The sequence below is a fragment of the Lipomyces doorenjongii genome, assembly GCF_038497915.1.
Source record: "Lipomyces doorenjongii strain NRRL Y-27504 unplaced genomic scaffold V1508scaffold_25, whole genome shotgun sequence".
Classification (NCBI taxonomy): Eukaryota; Fungi; Ascomycota; class Lipomycetes; order Lipomycetales; family Lipomycetaceae; genus Lipomyces; species Lipomyces doorenjongii.
The window spans coordinates 25889-40840 of NW_027118092.1; the positions used below are offsets into that span (position 1 = coordinate 25889).

Below are 14952 nucleotides of genomic sequence, written 5' to 3' on the forward strand. Positions count from 1 at the left end.
CATTCGCTGGATCGAAGTTCAATGCATGCGGACAATTGATACCTTTGATCCTCTGTAATATTCGCCTCCGATTTATACTTGGACCAACTGCAATTTCAAGTCCTGAGAATAAGGCAGGTGAATATCTAGTCGGTTTCTGGTGGATTATTGGTGCTCAAAAGATGAAGCGCTTGATCATAGGCCGAACTAGCATTCCCGTCGTTCGATAGAGAACTTGGGGCATAAATTGGCATCTCTTTGGACATGTCGACTGTGGACTCAGTTTCCGGCAGAGCGTTCAGCCTAAACTTGTGTCCACTCATCTGATACGTCGCTGATGGGTGCAGTAGCCCTGCGACTCGTCGATCTCGAACGAGAGCATGATTTGCAAAGAATGTAACGACACCGGAGAAGCTGTTGCCTCGGTAGCTCGTGAAGTACGGCCAGCTATATCTCATAAAGTTGCGAGATGCAGTGGTTTGATGCCATGAGAAAACACCTGAGATCTTGCCAACTTGTTTGTGAGATGATGTACGTGTGCATGGGGATCTGTCACAGTTTATAAAACACTGAGCTAAAGGTTTCCCCTAAACTCATGTGTGGCGCATATCCGTCATCGTTGATACCCTAAACCATGCAGGCTCGCGTTGCAAATCCTCGAAATCGCACGAGTGGAAAATCACGAAGATCCAGGACAGTTTCCTCAGGAAAATTTTCCTGTGCTTATTTCCTAAAATGGACACAATTGCTAGTGAATCTCTGAATTCACTAAGCCGTCAACTTTTTTTGATTTTCATTCATGTACACTTGCAAAATGTAACCAAGTTCAAACAGTGACCAGATTGGCGATGCGATATGAGGTCTCCTCCTACTACCTGCCACAAAATCGGACATTCGACACTGCGGCTCGAAAGCTACACTACTTTTCTGATTCAAATTAGTGATTCCTTCCCTCCTCACAACCAACCACTGAACAAGACCCAGGATCTGTTAGTCCTATCCGTGGATATATCCGATATAACTAAATTCAATATTGCCCTATCCGTATCCGTATCCATATCCGTAGATTCTCTATCTGTATCCGTATCCACGACGGATATATCCGTTATCCGTCTATCTGTACCGATCCCTATCAAATATCTCCGGGGAACTAAGGTCTAGACAGCGCGCATTTTTTTAGATAACACCATTAATTTCGTTTGCAGACCAAAGCGTCCACTTACTCTGGGATTCAAATGCGTGCACGCTCTTTATGTAACCCTAACCCTCAATATTCTCCCAACGCCCCCCGCATTTTTCACCACCTTGCGTTGCTGCAATATTTAGATATTTCTAGCTCCAATGTTCTCATCCAACTTGCACGGGTCGATTCATGTGTATCATCGGCTCGGTTGCCCAGTAACTGTCAAAGTCCGAATTTTCTCAGGCGAACTCAACAACATGGTGTCTGCTCCTGAATATCCGGTCGAGTCTGCGAATCTCTCAAATCTTAATTCTATATGGTTTACTGAGAAATTTCTACTTGTCGATTTCGGTGAATCTCTCATGTTACAGATGCCGCCAAGTAGCAACATAGGCATGACGTTGTCCTACTGTGCCCCAGAGGACATAAATTCGAATCAAAATTGAATGTTTGGTCGGATATCTGGGCCGTAGGCTGCGCGTATAACTTCCTCACCCATTTTCTTTTTTCGTGCCTACGCCTTTCGCTGCGTGGCGCACGTTACACTGGGCCCTCGATATTTAAGGAGGGAAGGAAGGATTGGGATAGAATCTTGCCGTTTGATATCCTTGGTAGGTTTTTAAATAAAAGAGGTTCGTAGATTACACCAATATAACTGCTCTTAAGAATTTAATCATTCGGGTTTTACTCTCAATCCAAATACTAGCAGTTGGAATCCTATGGCAATTAATTACTCAGCATAAGCCCTGTGTAACCCTGTCACGGAGGTTACTTATTATCTGTTGTAATATTGACTATATTGAAGCACACAATAGCAAACAAACATATACATGACTGAAGGTTCCTATGACCTCTATATATAATTGAGTCATTTCCTTCTGGAACCTTCTAGGCATTCCACCCAATACCCAATTGTGTCATGCTTACATATTGCTAGAATACAATCTACGATCGTAGGCTAGAGTGTTCTACATATTTCCAAATCATCCCTTTCCAACCCAAATATAAGTTGTTCGTACAACCGTTTCACGATTTCAGCCCCCCGCCCCAAAACATAATATACACGACGATGGCCTCCTATCTCCCGCAAGACGCTGGTTTCCTCCCCTGGTTCCTCCTCTTCGTGCCTACCCCTCACTTCCACATTTTCCTCGTCAGCTAACAAACAACAGAACACAGTTCTCTCCTGGGGAAACACCATCCAATGCTTTCTAGCCCCGACCAAAGTGAAGGAGTTATATGCCGGTCCTAACGGTGCATCCCAAGTAACGAACCTCTCAGCCCACACTTTCGGATGCTGGACCATACTAAGCGACTTCGTGCGTTTTTACGCTGCGTATAATATCACCAACCCGCAAGTCTATGCTCTCGCATTTTGGGCATATGTTGCAATTTTGTTTCATTGGACGACTGAGTTACTGGTGTACCATACTACAAAGATTGATGCGGGGAATATACTGAACTTCTTGATTGATGGCGGGGGTTTGGTGTGGACGTTTTGTCAGTGAGAACGCTATACAGGGACTAAGAGGACACTCTATACTCTCGTTGAGACTCGTGCGGGATTTCAACTTTTTGAATCCTTCTTTAGAGGCCGACATGAAGTTATTCGTCAGATAGTAGAAACCCTGGGCAAACTCCCAGACAAGTGGTGGACTTCGTGGGAGAAGCGCCATGTCTAATATTCACTACAGGAACGGGCAGGTCGATAAATCACAGGATGGGAGGAAACTAGGGGTGGATACGATTACGGTGCCGTCAACTTTTGAGATTATCGTAAAGTTAATCCCAAAAATGAAGCTCTAATCGTAAAGTAATCCTATAGTGAAGTATAAAATCGTAAAGTAACCCGGGATAGTTTCCGTTAATCAGTAGAGCTCACACTTACTCTAGTATTTATCATCGGGAATATAATTATGATTTAATTAATAGTTTTCATTTAGGACCTGAATGACGTGTGGTTATTTGGCCAATGCAGCAGTGAATGAGGTAGCGCTAAGTGCTAATTTTCATTTCAATCCTTCTCATCCAAACTTTTCAACATCCAATCTTCGACCAATGTCTCTTTATGTCCATTGACAGCCAAGCTCACCATAGCCTTCCCAAGACAGTCGAGAGTAATAAACTTAAAGGTCCAGCCCAAGACCCAGCTCAGGGCGATACTTATAGAAGCCTTTTTTAATACGAAACCTGGTCGCGCAATATAGACTTCAAATCCATTACTGCGATTTTTGTGATCGAGACGCAGTAATTCATTCTCAAGTTCCCCACGCATCTTACGGTTTTCTGCAACGAAGTAGAGGTGCTTATTCGGATCTTTCTCGGGGAGTGCACCAGAAAGGTAGACGAACCTAAATCCTCCGTTTGCTTGTCGTTTTCCATGCAACACGTCTGCGAACGTAGTCGCTGTTGCCAGAGCAAATTCGAAGTTTATATGACGATTCAGCTCTGGCGGCTTAATTGGCACGTTTGTGCCAAGACAGTATAAACACGCTTGCGCACCGTCAAGATCGGCCAAGACCTCAGGGCTAAAGCACGTGAAATCACTGTGGATGATGACACGGAGCTTATTCTCAGGATCTGTCACTGGTGGCTCAAAGTTCCGGCGCGAGAGTGCGATAATGGACGTGATTGACGGATTCAAGATACATTGCTTTAGAACCTCGCTGCCGATATAGCCTGTGGGACCGGTAAGGATAACCTTCATATCTTGACATAAAATTGCTCGCTGCAGAGCTTTTGTCGATGCGGGGATTCAACCACTAGCACTTAGATTCTTATATAAGAATGCTGGCGTATAATTACTGACCATCCTGATCTATTCTTAGACAGCTTTCTAATAACAACTTCCTGCTCTACTCAATTCCACTATTGATTGTGAGGGCTTGATGCGCCATTTTTCGTGGCATGCCATCTGGCGGTCCAGGGTTCATTTGAAGCGGGGTAAAGTTGTGCCGTCGGCATATTCATTCGTTCCGTCTACCTGAACTTACCGTACACCGTGCTCAGCTCTTTTCCGGCGACACGCGAGAGTTAGGGTCCTGTGGTATTCAGGGCATTGCAAATCCGCCGTTTACCATACACCGCTTCAAATGTGTGAAGTAGTATTATGTATGATATCTTATTACCATAACTTATCGTACGATTGATTATATGCTGTAAGAGATCATAACCCTAATCCTCGCCGATATATGACATCATATGAGCATCTATGGTGCATCTTGCACCACAGATGCTGGACCACTCCCTCACCGGACCGAAGCGCGCCTAAGCCATCTTAACAGCATTCTGCTCAGTAGGACTGTCGTCAGTTAAGACGTAAACACTTTTAACGTCTGTACTGCCTCGTAGAGGAGTGTGCAAATTCGCGAATCCGATCGCCTTTCTTGAAAGGCTTCGTGACAGTAGTGCCAACCTCTTATCTGACAATGCCAGCATAGTTATCTTTGATACAATGTAGTCCATATTAACAAACAGCTCGATTATTCTCGTTGCACGCTTTCACTTCTGTCTCTTCAAGGAACTGGAGATTCGGTAGTGTGGTCGACCATTTCGCACGACGTCGTTCCGGCAGGCATTCGAGAGGCGTCAAGAATTCGTGTGACTTTCGCCCCTATGGACCATTTGTGCGCAGCCCATAAGTCTCTCGAAGGGAAATGTGAATTCTTGCCAAGATTGTTAAATAATAGCCGAACTTATAAACCAATCGCTTGATTGGAGTTCAAACCCATAGACGTGAATTGTCCCTGAGACTGGTCCTCATCAAGACTACCCTCTCAGTTCCCGTCTCATAGTTCATATCCATTCAGGCCATATCCATTACTCCAGTAGGCGTGTAGACTACCGTGGATGCTGATGTCCAAAATCAATCTGCCAGCTTTTACGAGTCCCAGATGGTACCGTAAGCACATATATTTCGCGCTCTCATGCCGTACACGACTTCTCTCGTTGCGGAGGGATTTGCAATAACAAAGACAGCCTCCGCATTGATCTGCTTGACGAGCTTGTAAGTTTCAAGCACCATATCTGGGCGTACACCTCTGCGGGCGTTGATGACGACGGCGTCGGGGTCGACGCGGTACACTTCGTCAATAATGACTTGGCCGTAGGTAGTAATCGGATCTCGGGTGGACCACAATATGCGGCACGGGATTTCATATGGACTCAATAGGGACAGGCACGGTCCGATGCCCGAACCAGTGGCCACGACGACTATTCGATTAAATATTGTGGCAATCCGTAACACGCCGTATCGCCGCTGGAGGCGTCGATCCACCGCGCGTTCGAGGACCTGATTCATCCAACGGCTTGTGTTACGCAAGTCTGGGGCATGACCGAGCTCGGATGGGTGTCGACGTTTAAATCGCCGGCCCGGGGCGTTGCTGGCTCGGTCGGCATGCTTTTGCCGTTTGTCCAGGCGAAAATTGTCGACGACCAGGGTCAGGAGATTGTCGACGCGATCGCGACCGGTGCGTCGGGCGAGATATACATTCGCAGCCCGATGCGCATGCGGTGCTACCTGGCCATGCCGACCGAGACTGCGGCCGCGTTCGATGACGACGGATTTTATCGGACTGGCGACATTGGGTATTGCCGCGAAGGGGTTTGGTATATAATCAGTCGCATTAAGGTATGGAGCTCGGGGGCAGAGGGGACGGACTGGCTAACACTATGTAGGACCTTATAAAGGTGCGCGGTTGGCAAGTGTCGCCGTCAGAGATAGAGGCGACGCTGCTGGCCCACAACAGCGTCGCAGACGCGGCTGTGATCGGAGTGATTCCGCCAGGCGAATCAGGCGAGGTCCCGCGCGCATATATCGTGCGGGCGGAGTCGTCACTCACCGAATTCGACGTTCAAGTCTGGGTGCGTGAGCGGCTGGCGAATTTCAAGGCATTGGATGGGGGCGTCGAGTTTGTGGACGTTATCGCGAAAAATTCGACTGGCAAGATACTCAAGACTGTACTGCGAGAGTCATATGTGCGTCGAATAAATTCATAAGTGTCTATAACAACAAATACGATCCCAATTTAAAAGTACACGACTGACGCTATCATCCTGGACAGAGCTCAAAAGTCGAGCAACTGCCAGACGTGCCTAATCGCGGTTTCCTGATTGTCGAGCCCGAGCGTGATGAACCTCCTGATTGTCGAGTCCGAGCGTGACAAACAAGATATCGAGATATCGTCGAGCCACCCGTGGTAGTTGTCGTTTACAAGGCTGCTCACCTCCACTGTCAGCTCCATTTACGCCGTTCACTTTTTGGTATTGTCAGTCGAGGAGCGACGACGTCGTGCTACTCTTGCGGTCGGCGCACCTCATGGCTGCGGTTTAGACAATTGGCCGATCGTCTGCGCCGTTGTACATCAGGTTTGAAGAGCGCGTGATGCGGAATGGCGTGTTCATGACGACGAGAATCAGAGAGTAGTACACTTCGTGGGTAGACAGGTGAGTTCCGGCCAACGGAACGAATGAATATGAACACCCTAACGGAAACCAGTGCCCTTCGAATCATACTTTAGATTTCACAACGTGTCGGGCCTGCCGCTGTGACTTGGCGGCCAGATAGCTCGCAAGGCTGATATCAACATACTATAGCAAGAAAAAAGCTCAACTCAACCTATAAATCCTATGTGATAAATAGATCTATTGATTCTGATTAAAACTACCGACGCAGTTTGGTTAAAAAATTTCTTTATTTATTTACTGATTTTCTTACACTACTTGGTGTCCATCGAATATCATACCGAGGGAAACGTAACCTAGTCCCAAAAAAGAATAGTGGGTCGGGATTCCAATGTTTCTCCGTGCATAAAGATAATGGGCACACTCTAAGATGAGCCCAGCATTCAAGTAATCTAGTAGTCATGGGCACGGTTTCTGGAAAATCAATCTCAGTTTTAAGTAAATAGTACAAGCATCAAAGCTAGGGCTCATTTGTCACGTCGAGAATTTCTTTCACAAGGACAAACACAGAGAACATTGGGTAACAGCGAAATCGTCTAGGATACGGGCAATGGTAATAACGCCATGAAAACACCTACCGCGCAGAATGAAGTATAAATACAACACAAAATATAGCAAATGGACAGTTATCTAGGAACAGGCTGCGCGTAAGAAGTGTTTTGCCGTACGCGCCGGATCGCGGTGCGCACCATTGAGCTCCTGAATTGTGTCTCGAACCATTCACGCCGGAAGAAATTCACTGGTGTCGCTTCCATATGTTGACTGTTGAGGAGATGTGTGGGTATACAATCGCCGAGAACAACTTCCTGAAGGTTTGGTGAGATGTTCGGCACTACATATTCACCATTTTTGACAAGGGTCTTAAGGCATATTAGTTAAACTGATACAAGACATCCCTTTACATGTTTATCACGTACAAATGACTGGGATGGTTCCAGTAATGTTTCCGGTGTGCAGTGCTTATCCTATCCTCGAAAGGTTTCCAGAACTACAAGCCTGACTCTCCCAAACCAGGTTACACCGTCGATTTCCAACGGTCCATACGGATGCTGAATTAGTTGATGATAAAAAGCATCTCTAGCGTCGTCCACCGCAGCATTTGCCTTTTCCAAGGACGCATAAAAGCGCCTCCTTCCTCGACTCTCTTCGCGAATACACATCGCCAGGCCGAGACTGCAGCGCAACGCGCATACCGACCAAGAAATGGCTGCCCGCATACTATCATAGGACTGGGAGACAGCGACCTCCACTGCAATCATCAGTGTGGAACGATCTCCCTCCCAATATAGCAGTGCACCGTCCGAAGCTCTCGTCGTGTTGTTCATGGTTGTTTCTGTCCTTTATGCTCGTCTATTGCCACTGTACTAGTTCTCAAGAATCATTGAGCTGATTCTTGAACCCCCCCCTCCCCCTCCCCCCACATCATGATCCTTGTTGAAACAACAACTATATCATAGAATGGTCAACAGCGCAAGCGCTATGAATTAGTTCGGATTCAGGTGTTGGAGAAGATGCAAGAATTTTGGAGTAAAATTTATTGTCGATCTTCTCGCTATGGACATTCCTTCATTTCGTTCCCTATCCTTTTTAATGTTCCTTGTTGCGCTGTGTATATAATCGTCTAGACTTTGTTGTGAGTTTCGGCAATTTCGTGTGTGCAGCTTTGAATATGAAGCGAATCCTTATGAAAATATCTTAGCGGTACTAATAGTCTTCCCAGGCTCTCCGGATGATTTGATGAAAATATATCCATCTCTCGGCGTGCCTGGGCCCTTGAAGAACTGGGGACATCTACCAAATCACAAGCAACTGCAGGGGAGGCGAAGACATAATGCCAGATAGTACAGATATGATAAGAATAAATGTCCCATCATAGGCGCATGGAGACATTATAGGCCAAGGACAAAGGACAACAAGTTGATATGCTTGCTTAAACCTGCAATTACCAGTCCGCCATCTCGGGTTTCCAGTGGTTTAAGTAATCCAATGATCCATCCTTGATATCTCGTCCGGTCGAAATTCCGTGATTCTCTAACCATGTAATAGCTGCTTCTGAAATTTTTGGACACTTCATCACAATAATTGTTTTGAGTCTCGATTTCCAACGCTGTCGTCTCCACGTCGGTGGTTGAAAGGCTTCATTGCTGTACACGTCATTCCACTCTCCAGTTAACAAAAACCATACTCCCCGGAACGTGACCAAGCAGCCTGCGACGTTAATGTACTCCAAGTCCCTTAAGTCTCGAAATACCCTTAAAGTTTCATCCTTCGTGGCTGTACAGCTAACGTCAAAGATCTTTAGCCTAGGCAACATGCGCGTAATGTAATGCGCAGGCGTGAGTCCTGGTTCGTCAATTCTCCAAGGTCTTGGAGCCTCAATAATGTCGTGTCCAAAACGGACGTTCATTGTGAATTTCCGCACCCAGTACCGGATACTAAAGTCTGTCAGCTTCTCCGGGTCGAATATTCCGAATAGATAGAGGCTGTCGTAGTCCGTCATTCGCTCCGCGCAGCTTGCGTCGAACTTTTCGATTGACTTGTATTCTTCGGCATCGAAAGCGTATGGATCCTCGTGAGGTAACGGTGCCAGATACCTAATGAGCCCGGTATCTTCCTCCTCTTCGGTAACTCGAGGCAGAGCATCACAAGAGTCGATAATAACAATCTTGCAATTCAATGGCAGAATTGGAAAATTGATTAAAATGCTCTGGGTCAAAATAATCTCTCGTAGGTTCTCGTTTCCGCGGAGATTTATCCTTGTCTGGAATATTTCCTCATCCTTGCCAATGCACCTAGACTTCACCCGCACGTATATAAAACTTTCAAGATTTGGCATCATCGCAACTAATTTATTTAAGCTCCCGGGGTCGAGAGACACAGTGGGTTTGTCCAAGTCCACGCCAAAGATAAAGTCATTGCGATGATCTTGAATACTAGATGTGGATCTTTGAGACCCGATTCGTAGCCATTTCATTGCTGGAAATGTTTTGAACTCAGGATCACCTGGCGCGGGAATATCGAAGCAAAGTGCGTGCGTCTCAACATGACGTGGACTGTCGCCGAATAAAAATACTTCCTTTAACACGGGGAAGTTGCCGCTTGCGAACAGGCTCACAAATTGTGTTGAATCATCCAGTGGCAGTTTTAGCGACCGAAGTTTTCGTAGCCCTTCAATGCGCGATTGTGAGAAGTAGTGATACTCGTCAAACACTGTTGTACAAAAGTTTATTTCTAGTTTGTAGAGTATACCGGGCGTCGTTTCAAGCACAGTGAAAACGAGTTCCAGAGCATTATCTAAATCTGGAATTAGTATGTTCTTGAGGTATGCTTCATAACATATATTCTGAGCCAATTCCGAAATGTTAAGAATGTCGCGATATAATACTGGTCGCTTGCAGTCGCGAAAGTCCCATACTTTCCATAAATCTGGCGTATTTTGAATGTATGTCTCCCATGACCTGCATACCTGCTTTATCCGTACTCGTTCAGGAAATTTGAGTCGCATAAAAATATTTTGAACAACATCGCTGGGTAGCACATTTACTGGGTCTCTGCCTTTCTCATTCATAGGCGGTAAGTTCCGATGATGGCGACTGAATGCACCAGGAAGTCCATATTTTAGTCTGGCTTCCCTTACTTCCCTAGCGTCGCGTAGATTCGCTCGAATCCGTTCATAATGGGGGCCAGTGGTAACTTGTATATTTTGTATGCCTAGTTGGTATATATCCACCTCTTTGTCGAGCTCTAAACGGTCGCCATAATATCGTCCAAGTAAGTCGTAGCCCTTAATGATGTTAATTCAGATCTCCGCTGAAAATTCGTAGTAAAGGACGCACCAAAGCTGACGCGGGAAACATATATACCATTAGCCATAACACATAGTAGTCCTTCTCGACATCTTGCATCCCGACCAAACACTGGTGATAGTGATATAAAACATTTAGCTGAATAAATTGAGTCTTCCTAAAATGCTGATATGTGCACAGCGCCTAGCCCACCAACTCGTCAGACAAACTGCAAAGTCCTTAAGAGAGAAGTGCATACCCCTTCCATTCGACGAGTCAGCTGTTCGTAGTTGAAGTATATGTCATTCGGTCGACGCGGAAATCGATTCTGCACATGCTCCACCCAAGTATGTGCATCACTAATCATGGCATCCACAGTTTTTGGAGCATGACGCCATGTATCAATACCAAACTGTGCCGCCATGAATATCGAAGTATTGTCTCACGTGTTGAAGATATATATCTGCATTTAGGCGGCGACAATTATTTTGGAGTCCAGAATGCCAAATTAATATATCGCAATTGACTGTGGATTGGACATACGTCACGAACGTCGGGAGGGGTAAGTGAGATGCATTGCGGCAACTAGCTCACAGGCAAAGGATTTCGAAGTATGCAGCCCCTGAGTCTCCGGCAAGCGAGCCTCCTACTGTCTCAATCGATCGAAGCGCGCCGTGATTCATGGGGTGGTTCTTGCGCACTGTAGTTATATTCCCTGTTTTGATGGCTTGTTCGACCGGTTGTCCTGCGTTTGGAAAGTTCAGTGCGGATATTACTTGGGTTCCCACATGTAGTTTAAACTATGTTCCGCCCCGCTCTTGGAAAGGAACTAAGCAGTACTGTATCGTTGCTGGTAATTGGACCCGAAATCAAATAGATATAAAGCTTTGTCGAAAATCCATTATCCAATGATGATATAAAAATAAATGGATGTGTCACTGATATTAGATAGCGCAGAAACTAGCCGAAACCAACTTGAATTTAGAATATAAATAGGAAGGAGACTATGCTCCTTCTTGAGTAAGAGAGACTGCAACTCGAGGGTCAATTGTGAGTTTGGGGTGTGAGCAAGTTTGTATAACCTGGAATCTTCCGGATGAGAAGAAGGTAGTAGGATATTCCCGGAGCAGATGCAGTTGTGTTGGTCATAATGCTGCCTCATTGGCCACTAAATCACAAGAATAAAGGCATAGTATTTGAATATAGGAAATCGGATAATCCGACTGCTCGGTTCAACAGCATAAGAATAATTTGGTATCAGCTTGTATCGAAGCGTTCCCAGCAACATTTTCCCCGTTCAACCCGAGCTGCTGATATTAGTTTCGCAGCTGCTTATGCGATGCAATATCTTTCATGCCGCCGATTAGAACAACAGAATAGTAGTTTCATAGAACTGAGACTGAAATTGGAAGCACCACAGAATAATCGTTTCCGATTTTGCTAGCGGAATCGCATCTCGATCAGTTAGCCTGGACGACATCAAGTACTCCGCTTCGTTGGATTATAGATGAGGGGTGATGCCATTGTCTGCAGTATGCATCCCCTGTGAGTCTCGTAGAAGCAATAATGTTCACATCGCATTCTTTCATGCACAGTACTCCCGTTAAAGTGCATTACTTGAAGTCGCTAAGTCGTATACTTGCTTGCAGTTCAGATGGATGCGCATGGGGGTGACGTCTTCGAGAAGGTCAGGAGAATGCATATGAATTGACGCTCCTGGAAAATTCAACTATGCATTCGTTATCATCAATTCGAACTCGCTCCATTATCACTTGGTCCATTCTCGGTGATTCGACCTTGTTAGTCTGCAACATTATGGCCTTCTGTCTTGAGATTCCATCAGCCATTCTTGGTCCCGGGAACATTTTGTATGAACCACATTGGGCATATCAGGAAGGGTTCCTAGGGTAGTCACAAGGCATGGATCATGCTTGCTTAAGACTGCTGGCGCCGTTGTCTCCTGCGACTACTGCGACTTGGAAGATTTCTAATGTTGAGAGCCAATTTCAACTGCATGTGCCGACAAATTGATTTGATCCTTGTGTTTGACTACACTATTCATAGTCGCGAAATATAGTGTATCGCATAATCCCACGTAGACCTTTGCTTTATACTCCGAGTCAATGGCCATCTCGTATGTAGATCTCAAGGATAGTTGCATTCCGCCAAAAAGGCCAAGGCAATTGCAGCCGGATTCATGAATGACTTCAGTCGCACGCGGACAAAAAATGATTCAAGTGATAATATAAATGTGAAATATCAAGCTCGATCTGCAGCATCAACGCAATAAATTTTACGCGCGATCACGACAAACGCGGTTGTGATGCCTGCAATACTGTCATCTCGGTGAGAGATATAGAAATATACTTTATATTAGTCCCAAAGAGGAATTGTCGGTTTGCTCGCCCATGATTCTTGCGTAGATGTCATAACCGTAGACTTGTCACATCACACCAGCAAATTTCTTACAAGCCTCAAGCCAACAATGATCCCTCTTAACCTCAAACATCTCCCCTGCCAACTTCATCATCTCTGGTCCTTCCAGCCCTTTTAGCATCTCCCGAATGTCACTGACTGTTTCATCCCTCAAACCCTCTGCAGACCGTGAATATATATCGATTCCTGCGGGTGTGAAAAGCGATTTCGTAAAGTACGTCACGATCCATTGATTCAAGTCTTGTTGCGTTGCAGCAGCCACGGACAAGTCGGCCGCAGGCTCGGTATCGTCACCTTCCACGACCATCTGAGCCCCAGCTTCAATAGCATCATTATGTAAGGGAGCAGGGCCATCAGGTTTCTCAGTCCCATAGCCGAGTATCTCCCAATGGGAACTCGCAATGGTTAACCACCCTGTCCCCCTCCAATGCCAAGCCCCCTCCGCAACTGGAGTATCTATACCATGTATCGTTTTCACTTTGTCGCCGTTCAGCGAGTTGTAACTCACCAAATCATCCAGCTGAATGTCAGCTGCATCAGTTGCCGAGTGAGAACCGTCAGGTATGGGGTTAGAGGACGATAACAACGGCGTGTAGGTGATGTGGACATTCCTGCTAGATTTCCACATTGGGAGAGTCGAATGCGTGACGTGCCATGTCCCTTGGAGGAATGTAACAGAAGGAGGCGTGTAGACGATTGGCGATTTGCTGTTATGGATGGAGGCCACACTTGAAGGCGGTCTGAGCTGGATAGACATGATGCTGAGGAGTTGACCGAGTGCTTTGAACAATCGATATTAATACTGGGTTGATAAGGTTCGTGACTGCACCACGGCGTTGTGGTGGGCCGCGAACTCTTAGGGAATTCTGTCGCTCGACCGTTTTGAGCCGCATTGGACTTCCTGTTTCTGTGGATTCGAGTTGTTTGATCTCCTGCGTCTGGCCTTTTGTAAGTTCCAATGAATGATCTAAATCTTTTTCAGCCCATGGCCGATTACTGGAATATTTCAGAACATTCACTCTGCCGTGACAATTGTCCACTGTGGACACGTAGTGAAGACAATTATCTGTCATGCACTTTGACCGTTGGTATACCGCGGCGAACAGATAACGATAGACGGAATGACAACATGCTATTAGAATGACATATTCAATAAAAGAAATGCATTCTCACGAAAGAATGGCCTGAACTTCCGCAACGAAGAGTTGAAGTCCTGAGGCGCATGCCAGCAGGATGTCAGCAGGGAGAGCACAAGTCCAACTGTTCAAGCCACCCTGGGACTGCAGACAAAGGACTCTTATTGTTTTAGTTACAGAGCATAGTATTAAACTGGGTTGAATTCGATATTGTTGGACTTTCTGCTGCCCGTCTCGCAACTCGACCTAAACGAAAGGGCCCATGAATCGTCCGCACGTGCCAACACAATGAATGGCGTCAGCTACTAATAACGCTTTGCAGGATTAAACTCGTTCATGGCACGAATGCCATTACTTTCCAACATTGACAATTTCTGCTCTGTTTGGTAGGCATCTTCTTCAGTTAGACGCCCACTTCCACCGGAAAAGATACCAAACATCATGTCCATATCGCACTAAAACAACGGGCCAACCACCAACGTGCTCCATGTCGAAATAAAATTCAAAGTAGCATTTAACAAATTCCATGATCTCAGCGTCATGTTCATTAGACACGCCTCACCGCTGCTCGGACATCATAATAGAGACATTGCTCGAAAAATTCATTCTGAGCCTAACACCGTGGCACATGATCCCATACCGCTCCCGTAATGGTGAGAACCATTCGAACGCGTTGCATGTAGAATTATAACTCCCGCGAGTTGAGTCCTATAACCCACTTGAGACATAACGAGATCAGTAGTTTTCCGTTCACGCCGATAATCTCATTAAGTATTGTATATGTAACATTTTAACTACCGCCCTTCTACCGAGACAACTGTAATTTTATATTATTTGTTTTGTTTGTTTCGGTTTGTTTGGAACAATTTATCTCGCATCACCATTTTACAATAGTGACCTGCTGTTGACATGCTGACACCTCGAATTTCAACAGTCTGCAGGTGTTTAGTGGAAGATTCGTGGATGAGGG

At 45.8% G+C, this 14952-nt stretch overlaps 10 protein-coding genes across 10 annotated transcripts; 4 read left to right on the forward strand and 6 right to left on the reverse strand.

Moving 5' to 3' along the window:
* Positions 1-125: 125 nt before the first annotated feature.
* Positions 126-437, reverse strand: V1508DRAFT_397520 (uncharacterized protein; the record flags this gene model as incomplete). Its single annotated transcript, XM_066938153.1, has 1 exon — positions 126-437. The coding sequence occupies one exon, from the start codon at positions 435-437 to the stop codon at positions 126-128; it is 312 nt and encodes a 103-aa protein (XP_066795722.1).
* An 863-nt stretch (positions 438-1300) lies between these two features.
* On the forward strand, positions 1301-2007 carry V1508DRAFT_417535 (uncharacterized protein). The gene has a single exon (XM_066940360.1). The coding sequence runs from the start codon at positions 1321-1323 to the stop codon at positions 1606-1608; it is 288 nt and encodes a 95-aa protein (XP_066795723.1). The 5' UTR covers positions 1301-1320; the 3' UTR covers positions 1609-2007.
* A 203-nt stretch (positions 2008-2210) lies between these two features.
* On the forward strand, positions 2211-2670 carry V1508DRAFT_354850 (uncharacterized protein; the record flags this gene model as incomplete). Its single annotated transcript, XM_066936932.1, has 2 exons — positions 2211-2285; positions 2335-2670. Coding segments are annotated over 2 exons (411 nt in total), but the record flags the coding sequence as incomplete, so codon positions are not given.
* A 152-nt stretch (positions 2671-2822) lies between these two features.
* On the reverse strand, positions 2823-4149 carry V1508DRAFT_128744 (uncharacterized protein). The gene has a single exon (XM_066935950.1). It carries the CDS (start codon positions 3867-3869, stop codon positions 3177-3179), a length of 693 nt encoding a protein of 230 aa, XP_066795725.1. The 5' UTR covers positions 3870-4149; the 3' UTR covers positions 2823-3176.
* Positions 4150-5042: 893 nt separating this feature from the next.
* On the reverse strand, positions 5043-5618 carry V1508DRAFT_439479 (uncharacterized protein; the record flags this gene model as incomplete). The annotated part of the gene is made up of 1 exon (XM_066942219.1): positions 5043-5618. Exon 1 carries the CDS (start codon positions 5460-5462, stop codon positions 5043-5045), a length of 420 nt encoding a protein of 139 aa, XP_066795726.1. The 5' UTR covers positions 5463-5618.
* On the forward strand, positions 5463-6160 carry V1508DRAFT_354857 (acetyl-CoA synthetase-like protein; the record flags this gene model as incomplete). Its single annotated transcript, XM_066936933.1, has 2 exons — positions 5463-5792; positions 5840-6160. Coding segments are annotated over 2 exons (651 nt in total), but the record flags the coding sequence as incomplete, so codon positions are not given.
* A 1091-nt stretch (positions 6161-7251) lies between these two features.
* V1508DRAFT_404359 (uncharacterized protein) lies at positions 7252-7950 on the reverse strand (the record flags this gene model as incomplete). The annotated part of the gene is made up of 3 exons (XM_066938620.1): positions 7252-7485; positions 7543-7590; positions 7618-7950. 3 exons carry the CDS (start codon positions 7948-7950, stop codon positions 7252-7254), a joined length of 615 nt encoding a protein of 204 aa, XP_066795728.1.
* Positions 7951-8567: 617 nt separating this feature from the next.
* V1508DRAFT_397524 (uncharacterized protein) lies at positions 8568-10834 on the reverse strand (the record flags this gene model as incomplete). Its single annotated transcript, XM_066938154.1, has 3 exons — positions 8568-10409; positions 10462-10614; positions 10670-10834. 3 exons carry the CDS (start codon positions 10832-10834, stop codon positions 8568-8570), a joined length of 2160 nt encoding a protein of 719 aa, XP_066795729.1.
* Positions 10835-11055: 221 nt separating this feature from the next.
* Positions 11056-11343, forward strand: V1508DRAFT_417544 (uncharacterized protein). The gene has a single exon (XM_066940361.1). The coding sequence runs from the start codon at positions 11092-11094 to the stop codon at positions 11320-11322; it is 231 nt and encodes a 76-aa protein (XP_066795730.1). The 5' UTR covers positions 11056-11091; the 3' UTR covers positions 11323-11343.
* A 1244-nt stretch (positions 11344-12587) lies between these two features.
* V1508DRAFT_128788 (uncharacterized protein) lies at positions 12588-13673 on the reverse strand. Its single transcript, XM_066935951.1, has one exon. It carries the CDS (start codon positions 13601-13603, stop codon positions 12854-12856), a length of 750 nt encoding a protein of 249 aa, XP_066795731.1. The 5' UTR covers positions 13604-13673; the 3' UTR covers positions 12588-12853.
* Positions 13674-14952: the final 1279 nt, after the last annotated feature.

Excerpts from the sequence above, each read along its gene's own strand:
- V1508DRAFT_417544 (XM_066940361.1), top strand. The coding sequence starts at position 11,092 with ATGGGGTGGTTCTTGCGCACTGTAGTTATATTCCCTGTTTTGATGGCT.
- V1508DRAFT_128788 (XM_066935951.1), bottom strand. The coding sequence starts at position 13,603 with ATGTCTATCCAGCTCAGACCGCCTTCAAGTGTGGCCTCCATCCATAAC.
- V1508DRAFT_417535 (XM_066940360.1), top strand. The coding sequence starts at position 1,321 with ATGTTCTCATCCAACTTGCACGGGTCGATTCATGTGTATCATCGGCTC.
- V1508DRAFT_128744 (XM_066935950.1), bottom strand. The coding sequence starts at position 3,869 with ATGAAGGTTATCCTTACCGGTCCCACAGGCTATATCGGCAGCGAGGTT.